The sequence below is a fragment of the Cyclopterus lumpus genome, chromosome 1, assembly GCF_009769545.1.
Source record: "Cyclopterus lumpus isolate fCycLum1 chromosome 1, fCycLum1.pri, whole genome shotgun sequence".
NCBI classification, from domain to species: domain Eukaryota; kingdom Metazoa; phylum Chordata; class Actinopteri; order Perciformes; family Cyclopteridae; genus Cyclopterus; species Cyclopterus lumpus.
This window is the reverse complement of record NC_046966.1, coordinates 21,492,745-21,513,075: the sequence shown is the minus strand read 5'-3', so window position 1 is coordinate 21,513,075 and position 20,331 is coordinate 21,492,745. Positions and strand designations below refer to the sequence as shown.

Sequence of the window (20,331 nt, the reverse complement as noted above, 5' to 3'; positions counted from 1 at the left end):
TGTCAGGCGCCTAACAACTCATTTAATTTTTCGTGTCAAGGCACAACAAGCGGTGCTTTAAGATTTCCACAATTAGATAATAGTTGATTCTTAAATTTCATCCTTCACACAATATAACAAACTACACCATCCTTTCCCTCCCAAAGCCCCCAAACGCTTCCAACAGCAGCAAAGATGGTCACAGACTGAATAGCCATTCATTAAAGAAAGTTAGTTTTAAGTTGTTTAAAAAAGTGAACTTGTAAATCTATGATCCAAATCATAATATGTGTCCTCTTATAATCAAATAAAAAAAGAAAGACCACCACACAATGTGCATTTTGCATGCGAGTGTGCATTTCTACACAAATCGCAAATGACGAGTGAAGTCTACCGATTACTCAACAAATAACCCTAAAATTAGGTTTTTTAAAAAAAATATATACAACTATGGTGAGACTTATGTTTCAAACATGAATTTTTACTTTAATTGCAATACAAATTACAACGATTTCGAAATGCATCTTCCATAAGTCCACTGAAGGAAGGTCCATGAGCTTCAACGCTGATCTGAAGTCCATCCAGAGTTACACAGAGGAACGTAAACAGACCGACATCAGGTGAAGAAATGGAGCTCCTCGGTGCTGTCAAAGAGGAGCGGTGCTGCTCCTCTCCTTGCTGTGAGGCTTATATCTCCTCGCTGCGGCTCTCTGGTTTCTTTGGGCCGATGTGGATCCATCGGCGGCTCCTGGTTTCCGCCCTTCGGTCTCCGTCTCAGACTGCAGCTCGGCGCGATCGTCCTCGGCGCCCTGAGCAGGCATTTCTCTCAGCCACTGCTGGTAGTAACCACGGAAACCATCGATTTGGACCAGGTAGTTGTTTCTTGTCTTGTACTGGGATTGATGGAACGGAGGAAGGACAAGGAGGAGAGGAGAGGGGCAACATAAATACAATATGAATAAGTCAATACAACATTTATAAACGGTATAACGTTCATCATATTGGGATAGGTTTGGCCACTTGAGTGCAGATGAATAAGCAAAAAGCACAACGTGTTTCTGGCCACCTGACAAGTCCTGAAACATCTGGCTCTCCAGCAGCTAAATGCTCCGTTATATTCACAACCTTACAGCTAACTGGGTTTTGTCAGATTTTTCCGGTGGGTTTGTCAGAGCTTTATTTCACTGAATTCCATGCTGGGAGTTTGACAGCCGGAGAAAAACAACAACGGGCTGAAAGATGCTAAAACCTGACCTGACTTCATGCTCAGGTGTGAACCGACTAGTCGGTGAAACGCCACGATGCGCTGAACGTACGCTTACCTGGTTATAGTTGGGAGGATACTGTGAGGCGAACTCCAGCTGTCTGATGATGACCTCATTAGGCCACACCCTCATGCTGCTCATGCTCTTGAGCATCGTTTTCAGGTAAACAAAATCCAGTCTTCGAGTTGCTCGGCCAACCAGAGCAGAGAACACCTGGACGGTAGGCCGAAGTCCCGCCTCCTGCAATAAACGCATGTAAAGATAAAAATAGTCAAAAAAATGGTCTTCTACTAGTACTACTACAACAACTCTTAAAACCATTACTGCTGACTTTAGTATTACATGACAATGTTACGATTCGCCTCTTAGTTTAACTAATAATCAACACTTTTATTTTGTTAAACTGTCTTTGTTCTGTGTTTACATCAACAAATAACAAATGGAAAAAGCAGCTGTGACAGAATAGCGCACGATTTTCTGTCCTCGGTTATACAAAATACACAATGAGAGTTTCATCACCTCCATGTCCTTCAGCAGCTGCAGCCCGTCCTGCTGCTGCTCGCAGCCCAACGCCAGACTGCCAAACGTCTTCACATCCACGTTGACGTGCCGCTGTCGCATCACACTCAACACGAACTGGAAAGAGAAAGACCGCCATTCAAAAATATGCACTGAAAGTACCTTAAAAATGTACTTCAGTACAAATGTACTCAGTTACTTACAACCAAAACTATCTGCATGGCTAGATACTACGAAGGTGTGCGTGTGCGCGTGCGTACCTTTGCCTCCTCCAGATCACCAGCTCTGGCTGCTCTGCGAATCACAGTGTTAAAGAACGTGACGTCGAGCTTCACTTTGTGCTGCTTGGCGACCTTCAGCAGCGTCTGCAGAGACTGGCGTCCCGGCTCCATCGTGTCCCCTAGCAGGGTCACGGTCCTGAGGTCCGGACTGAGTTGGCTGGCGGCCATCTTCTCCAGGAATCCTTCGGGTCCTCCGATGAGGGCGAGCCTATCCGACGCTCCGTCCACGGTGCCGAGGGAGACCACGTCCACCCTCTTACCCTCAAAAAGGTCCAGCAGGTTAGGGGCTGTGGAACCACCGGCTATGTCGACCGGCAGCAAGACGGTGTCTCTTTGTCTGACTGGCACCAGGTGGGTGGAGTCTTTGCGGTCGGACTCCTCCCCACTGCCTCTGCTGTCCTGCTGACCGTCAGTGTGCGGGTCAGGTTGGATAAACAACTGCTTCTCCAGCAGGTCGAGGTCTATTACATCTTTGCGTTCCCTCTCGTACTGCCGCTCGGGCCTCAGCAGCACGCCGGTGGCCACGGTAGGATCTCCAATCCCACAGTCTCTGGCGGTTCGCAGCAGCAGGTTGTAGTTCTTTGAGTCCGGAAGAATCCCGGACCTCAGCATCTGGCGCCACACCTGAAACAGAAGGCAAAGAGGTCCGGTGCATATTGACTTTGTGCAATAACAATATTATTACAAGTTCCTTCTATGTTTCACTGTGCATCCTATTTATTTATTTGTAATCAGTTGGTTTGTAAATTTGCATTTATATAGCGCTTTTCTACCTTATTCACACGCACACATTTCATACACCGACGGTGGCTGAGCTGAGCTGTGACGAAAGGCGTGAGCCGGGGGAATCGAACCGCCGACCTTGTGATTAAAGGATGACGCTCGTCCCCTTTCTGAGCCACAGCTGCCCAAACGTGGGTCACGACAACAAGTCACGCCGTGTGATTTTTTTTGTCCTACATTTGTGAAACGGAGCGTACCGACGCGGCCAGTCTTTGGTCTCATGAATGGTTGATCACACGATTGATTTTTGAGAGAACGCACCTCCTGTCACCCCAATATAGTGTCACCCAGGTTGTACTGATGACCACAGATTGAAGCATGTTTCTTTCAAGATTGGCAACTTTCATGGAAAGTCTCAAGAGTAAATATATTATGTGCCAAACGTGAGGTGGCTCCAACACCTGCATCTTACCTGTAAAGCCAGTCTGAATCCAGTTTCTTTGTCCTTCAAGCAGCCCATCAGCAGGTAGTGAAACGTCTTCTGAGTCACAACATGGCCGTTCTGCAGCATCTCCTACAAAACACACACAAGACTCGTATATAGAAATCGGACAAGTCGCTGAGCGCACCCCTCCAGGTGTCGGCCCGCGTTCGTACCCGCAGCGTGTGAATGCAGGCCTGGAGGTGGTTGGTGACGGCGTGCGTCTTGAGGAGGGCGTGGTACGTGATGGTGCCGAGCGGGTAGTTGTTGCGACGGAGTTCCTGCTCCAAGGCCAAGGCTTGCTGGAGGCCGGCGGGTTTGGACGGAGACTCGGCGCAGGCGTTGAACAGCGCGGTGTAGGTGGCGTCCGTGGCCTCGAGACCTCGCTTCTTCATCTGGAAGACACACGCACATTATTACGTAACGTTGTTTATCGTAGGCTACAAGTAGTCTATTCTCATTCATGTAAATCTGGGGAAGAAATATTAGAAGCAATACAATTATTCAGCACCGAAAACTGCAGCTTCCAAAATCATCCTAAAAAAGTTGAAATCAACGCCTCTCTAGTTTCCACAAAAAACGAACACTATAACCTTCTTGGAGCTACGATATATTGCAGCGCTGCATATGTAACATTGTAAATCAAAAGGTAGAAGTAAAGAAATCACATATTTGCTGGTTATAGCTTGACAAAATTCTATTTAAAAACAGACAGAGGACATCGTTTCACATCACTTTAAGATCTGGAATATCCTCTAGCGACTGAGCATCCTTCATGCCAGAAATCGTGGTCTTCGATGCAGCTTTAAAAATTTGACAAGCAAATGTACTCCGCTTTGTGAGGTCGCTCTTGCAAACTCAAACCGTTTCTCTCATTTAATGACCCGAAGATGACCACAAAGGCCTTCTTTTCCTCTCATCTGGGTTACTGCATCGCTCTTTATTTGGGAAGTACCCGGTCAGTGTCTGGCCTGCAGCTAGTGCAGATGGATGCTGCTAGAGCTCCGACCTCCTCTGCCTCCAGTGCAACCCCAGATCTCTTGTTTCCTATTTTCCATTAGTTTCCTTTTCTGATTAATTTGCGTATGGGATTATATTGTCATTTTGTCTCTACTGCTCTTTTTGTTGCTCTTTTTTTTTTTGTTACACAATGTTGTTTTATTATATTTTACAGCACTTTGGTCTACTTAAGTTGTTTTACAATGTGCATCATCACTACGCTTGATTTAATTAAGTCAAACGATCAGATTAAAGCCCTGCTGAACATATAAACATAATAATAGTGTGTACATAAAATCCGCCTACATCATTGTAGAGTCTGAAGGCCTTCTTCAGTTGTCCGGCGCGCCCACAGCCTCCTATCAGCACGGTGAAGTTGCACTCCTCCGGCTGCAGACTCTCTGCCTGCAGCATGTCTCTGCTGAACAAGTCCAAGGCCTCCTGCAGCTGCGAGAGGACACACACACACACACACACACACACACACACACACACACACACGCACACACGTTAAACACAGAAGGAGGCGAGAGGACAGAGCCGCTCTGAAGGACTCACCTTGTTCTCTTTGATCAGCCTCTTGCACTGTAAGAAGTACCAGTACGGTGTGTTTGTCCTCTTGCGAGGTTTCACCCGGTCTTCATCCCGGTCCTGGTCGCCCCCCTCTCGGTACCGCAGATCCTGGACGTAGGGGCTGCTTTTCCTGAACGTCCTCTTGGAGGACATGTCGGTGGAGAAGGAACCGAAGTTGTCCCGGTCTGGGGGTTCCTTTTCAGCCGGGCCCGAGGGGGAGCTCAGGGGGTCTGCACCCGCATGGGAAGCCGCTGATAGGGACACAGATCTGGCGGAGAGCAGCTGCCAGGGAGTCGGTGTGAGGACGAGCCCGGAGGACCGGTGTCGTGACACATCTCGTCCCCCGGTCAGATTGAGGGTCCCGGTCGAGTTCTTAACCGTTGAAAAGAAGCACAATTTCGCTACAGGGGCCGATACGTTCCTCCCGTTTCTCGCGCACAAACCGGCGACGGACGTTAACATGTTCAGCTATTTTAATATAACGTCCCTTTAAAAAAAAAAGAAAAAGCTTACTTAAAAATGCTAGTATCAGGGCAGCTGCGCAGCTTCTGTCATGTTGTGTGCACCACGATGTTTCAATGACAAACACACGACGCAAGACCTGACTAGTAGATAAAGAACAATCCGTGTAAAGCGCCTTATTTTGAATCAAATAATGAATACAAACTGACATTAATCGAGTTTAAACACGTCACAGTTTATTTCTGGAGGTAAAATTAATTGTTTTAAAAAGCTTAATCTACACTCGATAGGACGTCCCACTTCGATCGAGTACATCGGTGATCGACTCGTATGCCTGAGCCGTTAACTTCACCGTCTCTGCAGGTAAATCTGCGCCCCTGCACACAGCTGATCATACAGTTGGCTTCCTGGAGTAAAAAGGGTGTGGACACTGGACACGGTCAGCTAGACCAAATAAGAAAAAGTAAAGTCCGGTTTGATTTATTTAAAAAGAGACACAGTTGTCAGGGTCGACTCCGGCTTCCGGGATACCAATTTGTAATCAGCGTTACAGCAACGGGAGAGAGAGGCACAGCTTGATCAATGGTAAAGTTCATATTATTCAGAAATGATTTGAAGTGTTCATTTGTAGGCCATAAGTAGGCTATATCATCAGTCAACATTATTACCATGTAAGGAAAGCCATATACTTGTGTGCCAACTGCGCAGGAGTCTCCGAAGTTAAATTCAAGAATGGTGCCGTTCATAGAATGTAATTTATTGTGGTAATTAAAACCTCTGCCACCAAATAAGGGCATCCTGTGAATGATCTAGTGGCTGCAGTTTGGTTTGTGATCTTTGAGCAGCGTTATTGTTTCACCAGTTGAGTTAGTCATGTATTTTTGAGGCTGTGAATGAATAACTTTATTGTTGTAAATACTGGACGAATATTCAAATACCTTCTCCTAATGTTCCTGGACATATCATTAAATCCTGAACTCATTGCTCCTTGTATACAGTTTAATTTGGAGTTAATTCAGAATTCATAGAAAATATGAGATAACAATTAAGTGAATGTGGACATACCTCAATAAAATGTATTTTAGCTTCACAGTTTTTGACAATTTTCTGTATTCTACCAAAGTCTTGGAAAGCAAAACAATACTAATACTCATTTGTACAGGAAATCTCTCAACAATACCAACAAGTTCCCTCTCTGTCTAACACCACGCCTGCTCCAGGTAAACATATTATACATAACATACACCCACTATACAAATGTACCAGCAGCCCACATGACCGAACTATCATTATCATTTCATCCAGATCGTTTATCAAATTCAAACAAAATCATGACGTCATAATTTGATCTGATCATGTTCTGTTGTCCAGATTAATGATTATGAGTAAGCTACAATAAAACATTTTTTCTTTTAATTAATCTGATGTTCATGGCTTTATTATATATATATATATATATATATATATATATATATATATAGTGATCTGCCATATTATGTAATAAATAGTGTGTTGATGATGTTAGCTCCACATATTAGCATCTTCTGTGTTCTTTTCCTCAGAGATTAATAATAGAGATAATGTACTTCTAAAGCAGTATTTATAAAATGAGACTGAATGTGTGTGTGTGTGTGTGTGTGTGTGTGTGTGTGTGTGTGTCAGATGATTCACAGAGCGATGAACCTCAGACCAGAGAGGACTTCTTAAAATGTGAGTCTTTTTATAACAAACACGTGTCATGGAAATCGGTTGCTCTTCAGGATATGTATTGAACATGCAGTTGAGCTTAGAATCCCAAAATGGCCCCGGTTGCACTAATTTTATAATGAATTGGACATATATTGTATACAAGCCGTTTCCCCTTTTTCCCAGTCTGGCTTAAAGAGTTCTGCACATTAGTATCAGGTGTGTAAATGAAAAGACTCATCAGCGTGTTCGTCTTCCTCTCCTCTCCCAGATTACCGTCGCCTCACCCTGGACTCGAACACGGCCTACAGAGAGATGGTTCTGTCTGAGGGGAACAGAAAGGTGGAGCTCACAGACATGGTCCAGGAGTACCCTGAACACCCGGACCGGTTCTCTCACCTCTATCAGGTGCTGTGTAAAGAGGGTCTGTCTGGACGCTGCTACTGGGAGGTGGAGTTCAAAGGCTCCGTTGAAATAGCGATGGCGTACAAAGATCTCGGCAGATCCGACTATTACGCCGAGTGTGCGTTCGGCTGCAACGATAAATCCTGGAGTTTAAACATAAACGGGAACGCAAAGTGTTTCAGACACAAGGACGAGGAGACCGCGGTGCCGGAGCCCAGGTCCTCCAGAGTCGGCGTGTACCTCGATCACAAGGCGGGTCGTCTGACCTACTACTGCGTCTGTGACGCGGCGCTGCAGCTGCTGCACAGAGAAGAAACCACGTTCACAGAGCCGCTCTACCCCGGGCTGTGGGTCGTAGACTCCGCCCAGCTGTGTGACCTGGAGGAGAGGTCCAGTTAAACAGTGTCATGTGACGCAGGGCAATCTGGGGCTCCCTTCCAGTGGATGAAACGCGATGCACCGCATGTTAGCACATTTGGGTCCACTGGCAATTGTGTTAATGCTGAGTTGATGTAAACAAATCACAATACTAAAAATGGTACACAGACAATACTTGTATAACTTCAATGGAGTTTATTACAACATCATTTGATTCAGAAGTATCTGAACAAATACATCCCTTCATTTGGCACTTATTTTCCAAGTAACAGATCGGTGTAGTAACAGGCATTATTTATGATTGAAAGGGCCTCATTTGAGCCCCCGAACCGCAACACATGTGAAATGTCCGGGAGCAATAAACTCCCTCGCAGCAAATTACCTTTTGAAGACCATCATTACTTTGTCAGCTAAATGAAATGGTTGTTGTTGTTGTTGTTGATGATGATGATGATGATGATTGTTGTCGAGCAGCCCGAAACTGTTGTTGGTGAAACAAATAACACAGAAATCACTGTGCAGATGACAATCAGCGTTTCAACAAGTGACTTTTATTTCCTGCAGAATAGAATGGGTGTGAGCACCTCTGAAGCTTTCCGGTGATGTCACAACGGGGATAGGTGTGGTGGTTGGGCCACGTGGCTCTGGAACAACGTAATCCTGTCCAGCAGTGTTAGTGGGATGTCTCTGATGACGGAGGACAGGTCTTCATGCTGCAACGGATAGATGACCACGCTCAGAGCCGAGCGATGCGTGGAAAATCTAACGGAGAGAGAACGCAAGAAAAAAAGATTTCTTTAGCCACTTCGGAGTCAGAATCGGAACCGTTTATTGCCAAGTAAGTCACACAGACGAGGAATTTTACTCAGTGAAAAGGTGCATAACAATAAAAAAAAAATAAAATGTTTGAGGATTTCTCTCTGCACAAAAAGCACTGACCTGTCCAGCAGAACTTTCTGCAGAGTGCGACAAGCCACCAAGGTTCCACCCATGAACATGTGGCACATGATGACGTGGCGGCACCGCTCCATGAAGGTTTCTGCGGCCGACGGGTCGAAGGTGCCGCTGCGGGAGATAAGGCAGAGGCGCTGCAGGCGGGAGCAGCAGGACAGAGCCTCAAAGAAGGACGCGCCGGCATTCAGGTAGGGCTGCTCCAACCTGGAACACACACACAACGTTCAAAGATATAGAAACGGGGACTCTTCCCATTAAACTTTACATGAAATGGGGGGGGGGGGGGGGGGGGGGGGGGTTCTCATAATTATCTGAAAGAAAATACAATCTGCGAATTCTCAATTTTCATTTATTTATTAAATTAGAATTATAGTAAAAAGAAAAAGAGATTATATTTAAATTCTTCTTGTTTTAACAAAATAAGCCACTGAGGAAAACTAACATTTGGATTAAATTATTAGTTCAAATAAATACATTAAATAGGAGAATTGAAAGATGGACAATCCTTTAACTAAAAAGGGACATATAATAATAATAATTATGACTGCACTGTCTGATGGTTAGAGTTTATTAATACAGTAAATGAAGGGGACACAAAGACATCCTCTAACCTGAGTTCCCGTAGCTGCGTGCACTGTTTAAGTGTGTCCAGCAAGGCAGGGGTGTAGTTCATGGTTTTTAGTGATCCCATGTTGGCAAGGGACAATACCTGTAGGTCTTTGCACTGCCTGGTCAGCTGTACCAGCCCTGTCCCCCTGAGGACCCCAGGGAGCCCAGCCAGAGTCAGACGATGCAATCGAGGCAAAGCCTCAAGTGCCGCCAAGTGTGCGTCACCGACTCCTCGGGCCCACGCACACATGCCACGAGGCTCCACGCTGGCGCGAGTGCAAGGCTCGAGCCGAGGCAGCGCGGAGACAAAACCTGGACCAATGAGCTCTAAGGTCTCTAAAAAAGGGCATCCGGCTAAGAGCAGAGTGAGCCCCGAAATGCTGTCCCCCGACAGAGTGCACGCTGCGTCGGGCTTGTAATTCTGGATCCCCAGACGTGGAGGCTTCTTCAGCCCCAGGAACAACGGAGAGGGAGACGTGTCGTTCGTCGTGATTTGATGCGTGTTCAAGCCGTCTGACAGAGCGCAGGCGGGCAGAGTGAGAGAGCGCAGGTGTGCGAGTTTGGCCAAGCTGGCACACAGGTGTGTCTCCCCGCCCACCCCAGTTGAGTTTTCATGATGATAGTGTGTGTGCATCAGGTTCAGTTGTTTCACGTTGGAACAGCCGACCGCCAACCGGCTCATCGTCGCGGGGACCAGCTGATCCTCCACACTCCTGCACTCCGAGTACAGGACCTTGTTGATCCCGCTGAGGTTCAGGCTAGTCAGCTGTGCGGCGTCTTTGACTCCTCCCTCCAGCAGCGACTGGAACACCTGCGGCCACAGCGCCGGGCAGCGGCTGAAGCTCAGGTGCTTCGGACTGTTTCCTTCCAGAGCTCGCTTTAGGGACAAGGAATCCAGCCAGGACCGAGGGAGCTGCAGGGCCTCCAGGTCCCCGCGCTGGCCCAAGCTCTGGGCCAATGAGGGAGCAGCGGGCCAGTGCGCCGGGTTTGGGCCAGGAATCGACACAAGGAAAACTCTGAGACGCTTCGGCACATGAACGCTGAACACTGCCAGGTAGAGGAGGAGCAAGGTCTGGTTTACCTGAGGACAAGAACACACAGACGCACCAATTACAAACCACACAGTATTGAAGTGTGCACCGCAGATATATACGAGAGCATAGCACTGTACATGCACATGAAGGCAAACTAACTCACCTCCCCCGGAGCCAGCCTGGCAGTGAACTCCTCCAGCTGCTGGTAATGCGGCACACTGCTCTGACCCATCATCAACTGACAGCAGACACCGATACCCTCTCTGGTCACATCTGAGATGTCAAACTGCAGCATCAGCCTGCAGGGCACGAACACACACACACACACACCCCCCACACGCACACACACACACATTCAACAATGTAGCAGTGAAATAGTAGACAAGAACGTGAATGCCAGTTCCATTTTAGCGTAGTGACGCTAAAACGCAACCAATGGACCGCATGCATTCAGACGGCTGATGTCTGGGCTGAAGTGACAAGTAAATGCAAAATGACATGTTTTAAATTGCGTTTCTGAAATAACTAACTTTGGGATTTGATTGTGACACAAAGCACAAGCAGTAAGGCATTTTCAGAGCATGAGACACAGAGGATACATCCTAGTGACTTTGAGGATCCCCTGACCTTTCCTGTAGCGCCACCAGCAGGTCAAACTCTAATTTTTTTGGTGTGAAATAGCACAACAACTACAAGATGAATTGGCACATAATTTTGTAGACGTGTTCCCCCAGAGGATACATCATGCTGACTATGGGGACCCCTTGACTTGAGCTGTCATCAACCAAAGAAAATATTAGTCTACTAACAGGATTTTGCTCATTTAATCTTTTCTTGACAAAGAATCACACAAAAAAGCACCACTAAATGTACCAAAATTGTTCTCAGAATTTGTTTGGGGAAATAAATAATCAAGCATTAAACAATGAAAGCCATTGTATTGATTACCATGAAATCTGGTACAGACAATCATATTCAGCTCAGGATGAACTGTGATCGTGTTTGGGTGATCCCTTTTGTCATGTGAATACTCAGTAATCTTGACAGTTTCGTACTTGCGGAGTTGTGCACAACATGGCACCACACCATAACTCGGCGTCAACAGTGTCTGTCTGAGCTCTGACAGGCGGCTCAGGGAATCCACGGCCTCCGAACTGAGCTGAGCCGAGTTGAAGCCGGGCGTCACATCGAAGGCGAGGGATCTGAGCAGAGAGAGGGAGGAGAGGAGACGGGAGAGACGCAGGGAAGTGAGGCGACAGCCGGTGACATCGAGGTGCGTCACTCCTCTGCAGCGAGCCAGAAACTCCATTGTAGAGCCAGCCAGCCAGTAGCAACCATTCAGGCTAAGAGACTGCACGTGATTGGCCAACCGCTTTAATATGTGCCGAACCAATAGATCGTCAGCCTGGAGGGAACAAAGAACTCATTTTATTAAATCCAGCTGTTAAAATGCAACAAATACTCCACTGTGTCGTTGTCGAAATGCTTTGAAAATATACAGAAAGATCCACACACACGTGCATTAACTTGAAAATTAATAGAAAACGGTGATAGACATCGTCACTGAAACAATCTAGAAACATGCCTCATCAGTTCAAAAGATGAAGGCAAAAAGAAAATGTCTGTAAAAATGTATACAACATCTTTACCAGATACTCCTCGGACAGGCTGACGTTTGTGAGCAGGGTCTTATCGTGGCACAGCGTGTGCAACTTGTGGCAGACGTTCGCCACGTTCCACACCAGGTCACACACTGGAACATGGCGGAGGATGCACAGCAGGATCTCATCGGACAAATCCGACATCCCCACCGAGGTGGAGGACATTGTGTCCTCGTCGAACACAGCCTGAGAGAGACAGCAAGCGGCGTCACGGTTAAAAGCTTTTTTCGAGACCCTATTCAGTCAACCTCTGGGTAGAATTGCCATGACGGCAAAGACGCTGCAACTCCTGGTGCCATCGACTCCCAATTCTACCTGTATTTTGTAATTGAGGTCCAACAAAAGAGACAGCAGCTGGCATTAAAGACCCTAGTTTATGACAATATATCATTCTTATTGTGGTAGCTCTCCCATTTAATGTATGGTTGTATTGAGCCATTGTAGACAATGCTGCAAATCAATTAGTGGGACAACAATGTTTATATACTTTTGCATCAGTATTAGTTTTAAAATGGGAGGTTTTTTTTTTAATCAGCTAGATTTGCCAATAATCCTATCTGGTTAATACATGTATATATTTGAATGACCTCAACTGACTTTTGAATACTATTTAATATATGACAACGATATGGACACCACACACATAAAACCACAGGTATTAATAGGGCTCCATCCTATACAGCCATCTTATTATCCAGAGTCATAGTTGGAAGTATCAATAAGCGGAAACACGTACAACTATAGTACAATTTGGGATTAAAAGCTTGATGCGATGACACACACATTGTAACAATGGTGAAACGCCCTCATGTGTGTATTGTACTACACTGTGTACGCGTGTTAACCAGACTTGGTTGAACAATCTAGCAGGATGCTGCGTCGGTCTGAGGCAACGTCGCGTTAATGTTAGCTAACGTTAGTTCAGTTGCCCGGCGGCACCGTTAAATATAGTTAACGTTAAACGGGCTGTCGAGGTTTTGTCGGGTTTTTTTTCCCCCACCTGTACAATTTGTCGGTCCATGTCCTCTGAAATCCCTCTCACGGTCCCGCTCATGGTCACCGGGATTTCTTTTGTTTTTTTTAATTTGTTTTTTTTAGATTTTTAGACGTTCGCCCAGCGCTTCATTTTCCGATGAAACCGCTTTCCGTCGGACCGCAGGCGGTGTTAACCGGGTGTAACATCCTCCCGATGACAGGACGGACCACGTTCGCTGCTGCACAGGGTACGGAAGTCTGTCGGTGACGGACATACTTCCGGTCGGTCAAAATAAAAATAATAATTGGCCAATATGATTTGTTGTTTTGTTTGCTCCTTGTCTTTCTATTTAGTTTTGTTCTGTTTGTCTATGCCTTATATACAGCGCCTTTGAGTGTCTAGAAAAGCACTATATAAATTCGAAGTATTATTATTATTATTATTAGCAATTAAATGTATCAAAAGTATAATTATTCATTAGGCAGCAGAAGGAAGTCAGTGGGATATTAAATTATTGGATTATTGTGCATTTCTGTATATGCACCATTTTATGTTGTAGCTGGTCACAACTAAGATTATACTTCTTATCCTGTTGGATAGTTTAATCTATAAAAAGTAATTTATAATGCAACATATGAAATACGAGTATATATTTGTATGTAAAACCTTGATCTTCAAAGTGGCTAGCAAATATAGCTAATATGTGGAGTGAAAAGTAAAATGTTTGCTTCTGGAATATATATATTGCCCTGTAATACTGTTATGCACCATTATTATACAAAGTGGGAACAACTCATAGTTTGTTAAAAAGTGTCTGTCAGTTAATTCATAATCAGTCAATACAGCTCAAACCATGAAAGTATGTTTTAAAGTTAATGTAAATGCTAATGTGACCTCTTAATATTTCTAGTATACAATTACTTCTCATTAAGATGTCCACATGACACTGCAACAAAACATTGCATACCAAGGTGGCTGGGAGCAGTTATTCATTTAAAGGAACAGTGCAACATTTAGGGGGATTTAGTGGGGCAGCAATAGAATACAATAGTGCACAAACCCATGAGAGACATTAAAATGACTACTTCCACTTATAGGCTATGCTTTATATAGTGACTGTTGTAAACTGTTGCCCCTTTTACAATATTTGGATATTTTAAGTATAAATTCTAATCCGGTCAAACAATCGTCATAAAAGCAGAGTATTGATTAGAGCAGCTCCTAGTTGGACTAATATTCTAAAGGCTACTGTAGTTCACAACCATGGTCAAAAAGAGGAGTCAGCAGAGGGGTATTTAGTTTGTTGTAATCTGCTATACACCACTAGATGGCACTAAATCTTACACAGGGCCTTTTAGAACAGTCACCTTTAATTATGTCACTTAAGTTTCCCCATGACCAGTTTTATTGATAGACCAAGGTCATCATAGCATTCTTTGTCTTTTGCAATACTTACTGCAAAGTCAAAGATGCAGCCGTAAGCAAATGGGCAACTGCATTTCATTGTGTTTTGACTGAAGTGATTAGTCAGATTATACTTTGTAGAGAGCCTTTCGATTCATCCCTAGTATAGAACAGTCACAGCAGAGTTGACTGTAGTACACAGTGAGCCATGAAAGTGACACCAGGACCATGAATACAGCAGACGTCATTTTATTTGTTTCCGGCAAGGCAAAATGTGACCGTTAACCTTCAGAGTGAAAAACAACTTGTGTTTAACTTTCATTAACTTAAAAGCGTGCGATTGACACAATGTAAATTCTTAGCTGATGAGAAAAAAAAATTAACACCAAGTAGACAGACTGGAATCTCAGACATGTGCGCTTTATTGGGTTGTTGTGTACGCCGGGGGCTTGAAGCCCCAGGCACAATCCTTCTCACACCCCCATACAAGGTAGAAGCTTTGTCTTTTGCATAATGACAAACAAACTGGACCAAGTATTGGTTAAGGCTGAAAGTACAAAAACAAAAGATTACATAATTTACATAAGCAATACTATGTCTGTTGGGCAGTGGGCCCACCAGAGGAAAAACCTTCATAGAGGCAAATAAGGTGGTGAACAAACACATCTGGAATGACCTACACACACGACAATGGACATCATGTTCCTCACACAGTCACACCGCCTGGCTCTGTACTTCCTGCAGTGTTTCTCCCCATCAGGGGGCATGGTGCCATAGTGATGAGGGAAAATGGGAAGTGGTGTTGCGGGCTCGGCACACACCAGTGTGTTGGTGTAGGCATGTGTGCAGAGGGGGGGGGGGGCTGACAGTCTGTTTAGAAGCACTTCCTGTGGACAATGCTGGGGCCGGACTCGTCGTACTCCTGCTTGCTGATCCACATCTGCTGGAAGGTGGACAGGGAGGCCAGGATGGAGCCACCGATCCACACAGAGTACTTCCTCTCTGGGGGCGCAATGATCTGCAGGGGGCAAGAGGAAAAATAATTAAAAGTCAATTAAAAATGGTGGAGATGCTCAAAGACAAGTGAGATTCTGAATTAACTACGTTTGTCCACTGAGTGGCAGTAGAAGTAAAGAGCCTTCTGGAACACCACATTGTTTTAAATGAGTTATACCTTGATCTTCATTGTGGTGGGTGCCAGGGAAGTGATTTCCTTCTGCATACGGTCAGCGATGCCAGGGTACATGGTGGTACCTCCGGACATCACGGTGTTGGCATACAGATCCTTACGGATGTCCACGTCGCACTTCATGATGCTGTTGAAGGTGGTTTCATGGATACCGCAAGACTCCATACCTGTGAGAGGTTGTAAAGGAGAAAGTGAGTTTCTGTTCCACCTACAACTCCATATGCTTCACAGCAGTTTTAACTGCCTCTGCATTTGTTCCCAGACTCAACCTACCAAGGAATGAGGGCTGGAAGAGGGCCTCGGGGCAACGGAACCTCTCATTGCCGATGGTGATGACCTGTCCGTCGGGCAGCTCGTAGCTCTTCTCCAGGGACGAGGAGGAGGCAGCGGTGCCCATTTCTTGCTCAAAGTCCAGTGCGACGTAGCACAACTTCTCCTTAATGTCGCGCACAATCTCACGCTCAGCTGCAATACAAGAAAATACATTTTAGAGTCAGTCCCAGGTTGTTGGTTTTTTTTTTCCCCTACCCCAGTCTTCAAAGATTAGCTTGTTTTGAAGTTTGTGTGCCAACCTGTGGTGGTGAAGCTGTAACCCCTCTCAGTCAGGATCTTCATGAGGTAGTCCGTGAGGTCTCTGCCAGCCAGGTCCAACCTGAGGATGGCGTGGGGCAGGGCATAGCCTTCGTAGATGGGCACAGTGTGGGTCACACCGTCACCAGAGTCCATGACGATACCGGTGGTACGACCGGAGGCGTACAGGGACAGCACGGCCTGGATGGCCACATACATGGCAGGGGTGTTGAAGGTCTCGAACATGATCTGGAGGAGAGAGACGAGCGATGAGTCAATGTAACCTGGAGTAAGAAGGTCTGGGTTAATACAGAAAAGCACAGCACACTGGCCTGTTTTCTTTTTTTAGAGTATAAACACCACGTGAAACCCAGTCGTTACAATAACTTGTAGTTTAGTCGTGTTGACTGCAGCAACCTGCTCTACAGTCATCTGGTGCATCATGCAGACACCAGTGTAGTTAAAGACACTTGTCATCTACAAAAACAAGCCCGGTTTAAACACAGCAGTGACCATGATGCAACAAAGTCAATCCTGATGCAGCACAGAGCAGAGAGATAGAAACCTGAAGCTTCCGCAGAGATGAAAAGATCAGCACAGGATGAAAGAAACCTGGAGATTGAAGGAGCAGGAGGAAACGGACAGATTGAGCAGAAATGCCTGAGCGGACACATGTTCCTGCTGCAGGGCCCTGGAGGCGAGTCGGGAGGGTTTTACTGTGTGTGTGTGTGTGTGTGTGGGGGGGGTGTCAGCCCTCATTACCTGGGTCATCTTTTCCCTGTTGGCCTTGGGATTCAGGGGAGCCTCTGTGAGCAGGACTGGGTGCTCCTCGGGGGCGACTCTCAGCTCATTGTAGAAGGTGTGATGCCAGATCTTCTCCATGTCGTCCCAGTTGGTGACAATACCATGCTCAATGGGGTACTTCAGGGTCAGGATACCCCTTTTACTCTGGGCCTCGTCGCCAACGTAGCTGTCTTTCTGGCCCATACCAACCATCACACCCTAGTAAAGAAAATAAGAGAAGTTAAAAATCAAGATGCAACTCGACAGAATTTTTTAATTTTTATAAACAAGCTTTGTTAATTATAATTTACACAATGTGTGGGAGCTGTACCTGATGTCTGGGACGGCCAACAATGGAGGGGAACACAGCACGTGGAGCATCATCTCCTGCAAAGCCAGCTTTGCACATACCGGATCCGTTGTCAACAACGAGGGCGGCGATTTCGTCTTCCATTTTCTGGACACAAAGGGAAGGAGAGAAAGAGGGGCGGGTGGGGGTGGTGAGATAATGTTGGAACACTGAAGCTCTGTGTGACGGTCCTGAGCTACATCTGGCACACATCAAGTGGGTTAAAGCCTCGTCGTTATGGAGACCGGACGCTGGATGTCGCAGTGGCGCAGGTCCCCATAGCCCACAGCCACGAGCAGGAGAGACAAAAGGCAGCTTCAACACTCGGGCTGGCCATGACCATATAAGGCAAGAGGGAGACAACGGGCAGCCCGTGTGTCCGTAAACAACCACACACACACACACAGCAAGGCCACTCCCTCCGCCACAAAAGTATTAACAGTGGCGCTTTAACAAAAAAAAAAAAGGGGGTGGTGAATTAACTTCCACCCATTCGGTCGTGAGCACCATAATTAAGAGACACCTTCTAATGAACGGCTTCATAATATCGTTACTGTATTGTCATACATCTGTGAGCGTTAAGTATTTAATTAATTAAATCCTTGTATGCAATCTGTGTCCGTGTGTGAAACCCGAGAGACCCAGACAGCGTGTCGAAGCCAAAGCGGATGCTCACATGTTAACGAGAAGGTCAAGCACCTCTTTCTTTGCTCTTTTTTTTTTTGGGGGGGATTTATTAAACTGATGAAGCGATGACAGCGTGGAGAGCCGAAGAATATTTCACACCATCTTGGAGATATAACATCAACAGCATGCCGACACACACGCCGATACATAAGTAACCGATAGTGGGGACTTCCCCTTAAACTGTAGCGGTCACCAGAAACATGGAAACTCAATGAATGACCGAATTTAAGTTAGCTGTTGCAACGAGAGAAAAAGAGAAAAAAAGACCTCGTGTCAAAACCTGCACACTGAAATATCACACATAGCTACATGCATGCATGGATTCATAAATGCGTCGAATAAGCGCATTAAAAACAATGTTTAAAAAAAAAAAACATATGCCCAAAACTTCTTCGTCTCGCATTTGTGTCTTACCTGTTTCGAGGGAGGAGGGTTATCGGCTTAGGAGGGCTGTGACTGCGCGCTACACTCCGGTAGGGTTTAGTGTCTGAACCTGACTGCAATGGAGGCCAATACATTGCAGGGTTTTATGTGAGCCGGCGCTGCAGCCCCTTTCCATAAAAGGAGAACTTTCCGCTCGGAGCCCTCTGATTGGTCCCGCCGCGTCCACTGGGTGTGGCGCATGCAGATAACGCTCGTGCGCTGTTGACGAGACCGGGGAGACGAGCAATATTGAAACTAACCTATGTTCTATTAAGTATCAATCTCGGGTGTTCAATAAAACACATTTTATATATGTCACCAATCTTTATTTCATTATGATGGGGGATGATACACGCGCGAGCAACACGTGACACACAGCAGACTCCTTGAAACAAGTTGAAATATGTGTTTTTTTTACGTTATTGTCTGAGCTAATTAGCACATTTTTTGGATATAATTCAGTCCACCCCTGTTAAAGTTGTAACCCCTGACATCATCCACATTGAGAGGGGGGGGGGGGGGGGGCTACACCTTTCCTCTCAACTGCATTTGATTCATCTCTCCATGTTACTATCTTCTGTTTTTATCTCCTGTGCATTGGAGGAAAAGTGCAGAACGCAGACAAGAAGACCCACGATTGATTTCATTTAAGTGGAGGGATGCGAGGGAAAGAGACGGGACTAGATTGCACTGAAGACTGTGCTCATGCATTTGCAAATTCATGGCAGACGCTCGTGGCTGGTAGTGCCAGGACGTGGGGTGGTTCCACTCTCAGGGTCACTGACAGCACTGTTAACACCCTGATTAACGCGTCTACCCAGACATACCAGTCTCCCTCTCTCTCTCTCTCACACACACACACACACACACACTCATGCAGAGTGATAGTGATACATGTGGTCACGCTTAGCTGAGGTATGTTTACAGCAAACGCTCAGGAGGCCGTAGATCCCTTATCTCTCATCACTTGTGCAGTTTCAGGGAGTGGATGGGGGGTTGGGGGCGTGCGATCAACCTGGCATGCCTCAATGAGATGTAATAGACAGGTGTGTAATTTCCGGAGCCTACCTAATTGTTATTATGAAACTATTACTGAGGAATGTGACCCACTTTTGATACGTACGCATACACACCTGCTCATGCACACACCCATATGCGCATAAGGCTTGCGCGTCTCCAACCTGAAGTACTCATTTATGTTTATTATTACGATAACACACTAGAACACTGTTATGCAAAGTTCATGTTATAAATCGACAAGAGACTTTAAGTGAGTGGGTATGGGTTGTGCTTTTAACTCAATAAGGGCACCGGACAAAGACACATAAACTTATGGTAGGAATTCTCATTGGCTCTTTGTGTTCCTAATAAGGGTATATGATAGCCTGCTCGCCAAAGGAGACAGGAAGGAGGTTTCAGAGTGCTTCACTTCTGCAGATGCACACAGGAAGTGACCGCACAGACCTTCAAACACACACAAATGCCCATTTGTCACCAGGTACGGAGCAGCTGAGGATAACATGGAAGGAAGAGGGGGAGTGAATAATCTAATCAGGGAATTGGCTTTTCAGAGTGGCATTATCCTTTTCTAGACCGCCATTAAACACGCACACACGTGCACACACGTGCACACACTCTCACACACCAAGTATAGACCCAGGGCAGGACAACCATCCCTTTAAGAGTTCCTTTGGATGACATCCATATAAGGAGATATTGGAGCTAGTCACATGGAGGGGAAGAATGCACTGCTCAAGTCATGTGACCAGTCTGAGGAAATGAATGAATCTCCCTTTTTAAGGCTGTGCATCTACACAGATGAGTGTGGGTGAATGTGCATTCTGCTTTAGGACGGATTTATGCATCCGTCTCTAGCACCCAGAGATTAATATGTAGAAAGCGATTAATCCCCCTGTAAAAAAACTTTTTTACTTTGTACTC

At 45.8% G+C, this 20,331-nt stretch overlaps 4 protein-coding genes across 4 annotated transcripts; 1 reads left to right on the top strand and 3 right to left on the bottom strand.

Annotated features, from left to right (window-relative positions):
• Positions 1–444: 444 nt before the first annotated feature.
• Positions 445–5,455, bottom strand: ptcd1 (pentatricopeptide repeat domain 1). The gene is made up of 8 exons (XM_034545412.1): positions 4,806–5,455; positions 4,554–4,694; positions 3,425–3,643; positions 3,240–3,341; positions 2,024–2,668; positions 1,764–1,880; positions 1,302–1,484; positions 445–872 (listed from the first exon to the last, which is right to left on the bottom strand). The coding sequence occupies exons 1-8, from the start codon at positions 5,280–5,282 to the stop codon at positions 627–629; spliced, it is 2,130 nt and encodes a 709-aa protein (XP_034401303.1). The 5' UTR covers positions 5,283–5,455; the 3' UTR covers positions 445–626.
• Positions 5,456–5,626: 171 nt separating this feature from the next.
• LOC117734872 (stonustoxin subunit alpha-like) lies at positions 5,627–7,796 on the top strand. Its single transcript, XM_034539194.1, has 4 exons — positions 5,627–5,867; positions 6,445–6,502; positions 6,945–6,992; positions 7,240–7,796. Exons 1-4 carry the CDS (start codon positions 5,865–5,867, stop codon positions 7,770–7,772), a joined length of 642 nt encoding a protein of 213 aa, XP_034395085.1. The 5' UTR covers positions 5,627–5,864; the 3' UTR covers positions 7,773–7,796.
• fbxl18 (F-box and leucine-rich repeat protein 18) lies at positions 6,983–13,244 on the bottom strand. Its single transcript, XM_034539180.1, has 7 exons — positions 13,010–13,244; positions 11,998–12,195; positions 11,404–11,753; positions 10,512–10,647; positions 9,317–10,395; positions 8,691–8,909; positions 6,983–8,513 (listed from the first exon to the last, which is right to left on the bottom strand). The coding sequence occupies exons 1-7, from the start codon at positions 13,061–13,063 to the stop codon at positions 8,357–8,359; spliced, it is 2,193 nt and encodes a 730-aa protein (XP_034395071.1). The 5' UTR covers positions 13,064–13,244; the 3' UTR covers positions 6,983–8,356.
• Positions 13,245–14,788: 1,544 nt separating this feature from the next.
• On the bottom strand, positions 14,789–18,515 carry actb1 (actin, beta 1). Its single transcript, XM_034545498.1, has 7 exons — positions 18,382–18,515; positions 17,263–17,388; positions 16,911–17,150; positions 16,151–16,397; positions 15,852–16,043; positions 15,564–15,745; positions 14,789–15,407 (listed from the first exon to the last, which is right to left on the bottom strand). Exons 2-7 carry the CDS (start codon positions 17,383–17,385, stop codon positions 15,264–15,266), a joined length of 1,128 nt encoding a protein of 375 aa, XP_034401389.1. The 5' UTR covers positions 17,386–17,388; positions 18,382–18,515; the 3' UTR covers positions 14,789–15,263.
• Between the last annotated feature and the right edge of the window lie 1,816 nt (positions 18,516–20,331).

Bases quoted from the DNA above. Each gene is read 5' to 3' on its own strand.
- ptcd1 (XM_034545412.1), bottom strand. From the start codon at position 5,282: ATGTTAACGTCCGTCGCCGGTTTGTGCGCGAGAAACGGGAGGAACGTA. The intron at 4,695-4,805 runs GTGAGTCCTTCA...GTCCTCTCGCAG, and splicing joins GGCTGATCAAAGAGAACAAG to CTGCAGGAGGCCTTGGACTT. The intron at 1,485-1,763 runs GTGATGAAACTC...CGTTTATTGCAG, and splicing joins AGCTGCTGAAGGACATGGAG to GAGGCGGGACTTCGGCCTAC.
- actb1 (XM_034545498.1), bottom strand. From the start codon at position 17,385: ATGGAAGACGAAATCGCCGCCCTCGTTGTTGACAACGGATCCGGTATG. The intron at 17,151-17,262 runs GTACAGCTCCCA...TTTCTTTACTAG, and splicing joins TTGGCCGTCCCAGACATCAG to GGTGTGATGGTTGGTATGGG. The intron at 15,746-15,851 runs GTAGGTTGAGTC...AACCTCTCACAG, and splicing joins CTTCCAGCCCTCATTCCTTG to GTATGGAGTCTTGCGGTATC.
- LOC117734872 (XM_034539194.1), top strand. The intron at 6,503-6,944 runs GTAAACATATTA...TGTGTGTGTCAG, and splicing joins TAACACCACGCCTGCTCCAG to ATGATTCACAGAGCGATGAA. The intron at 6,993-7,239 runs GTGAGTCTTTTT...CTCCTCTCCCAG, and splicing joins CAGAGAGGACTTCTTAAAAT to ATTACCGTCGCCTCACCCTG.
- fbxl18 (XM_034539180.1), bottom strand. From the start codon at position 13,063: ATGAGCGGGACCGTGAGAGGGATTTCAGAGGACATGGACCGACAAATT. The intron at 11,754-11,997 runs GTAAAGATGTTG...TGTTCCCTCCAG, and splicing joins GCCTGTCCGAGGAGTATCTG to GCTGACGATCTATTGGTTCG. The intron at 8,514-8,690 runs GTCAGTGCTTTT...TCTCTCCGTTAG, and splicing joins CAGAAAGTTCTGCTGGACAG to ATTTTCCACGCATCGCTCGG.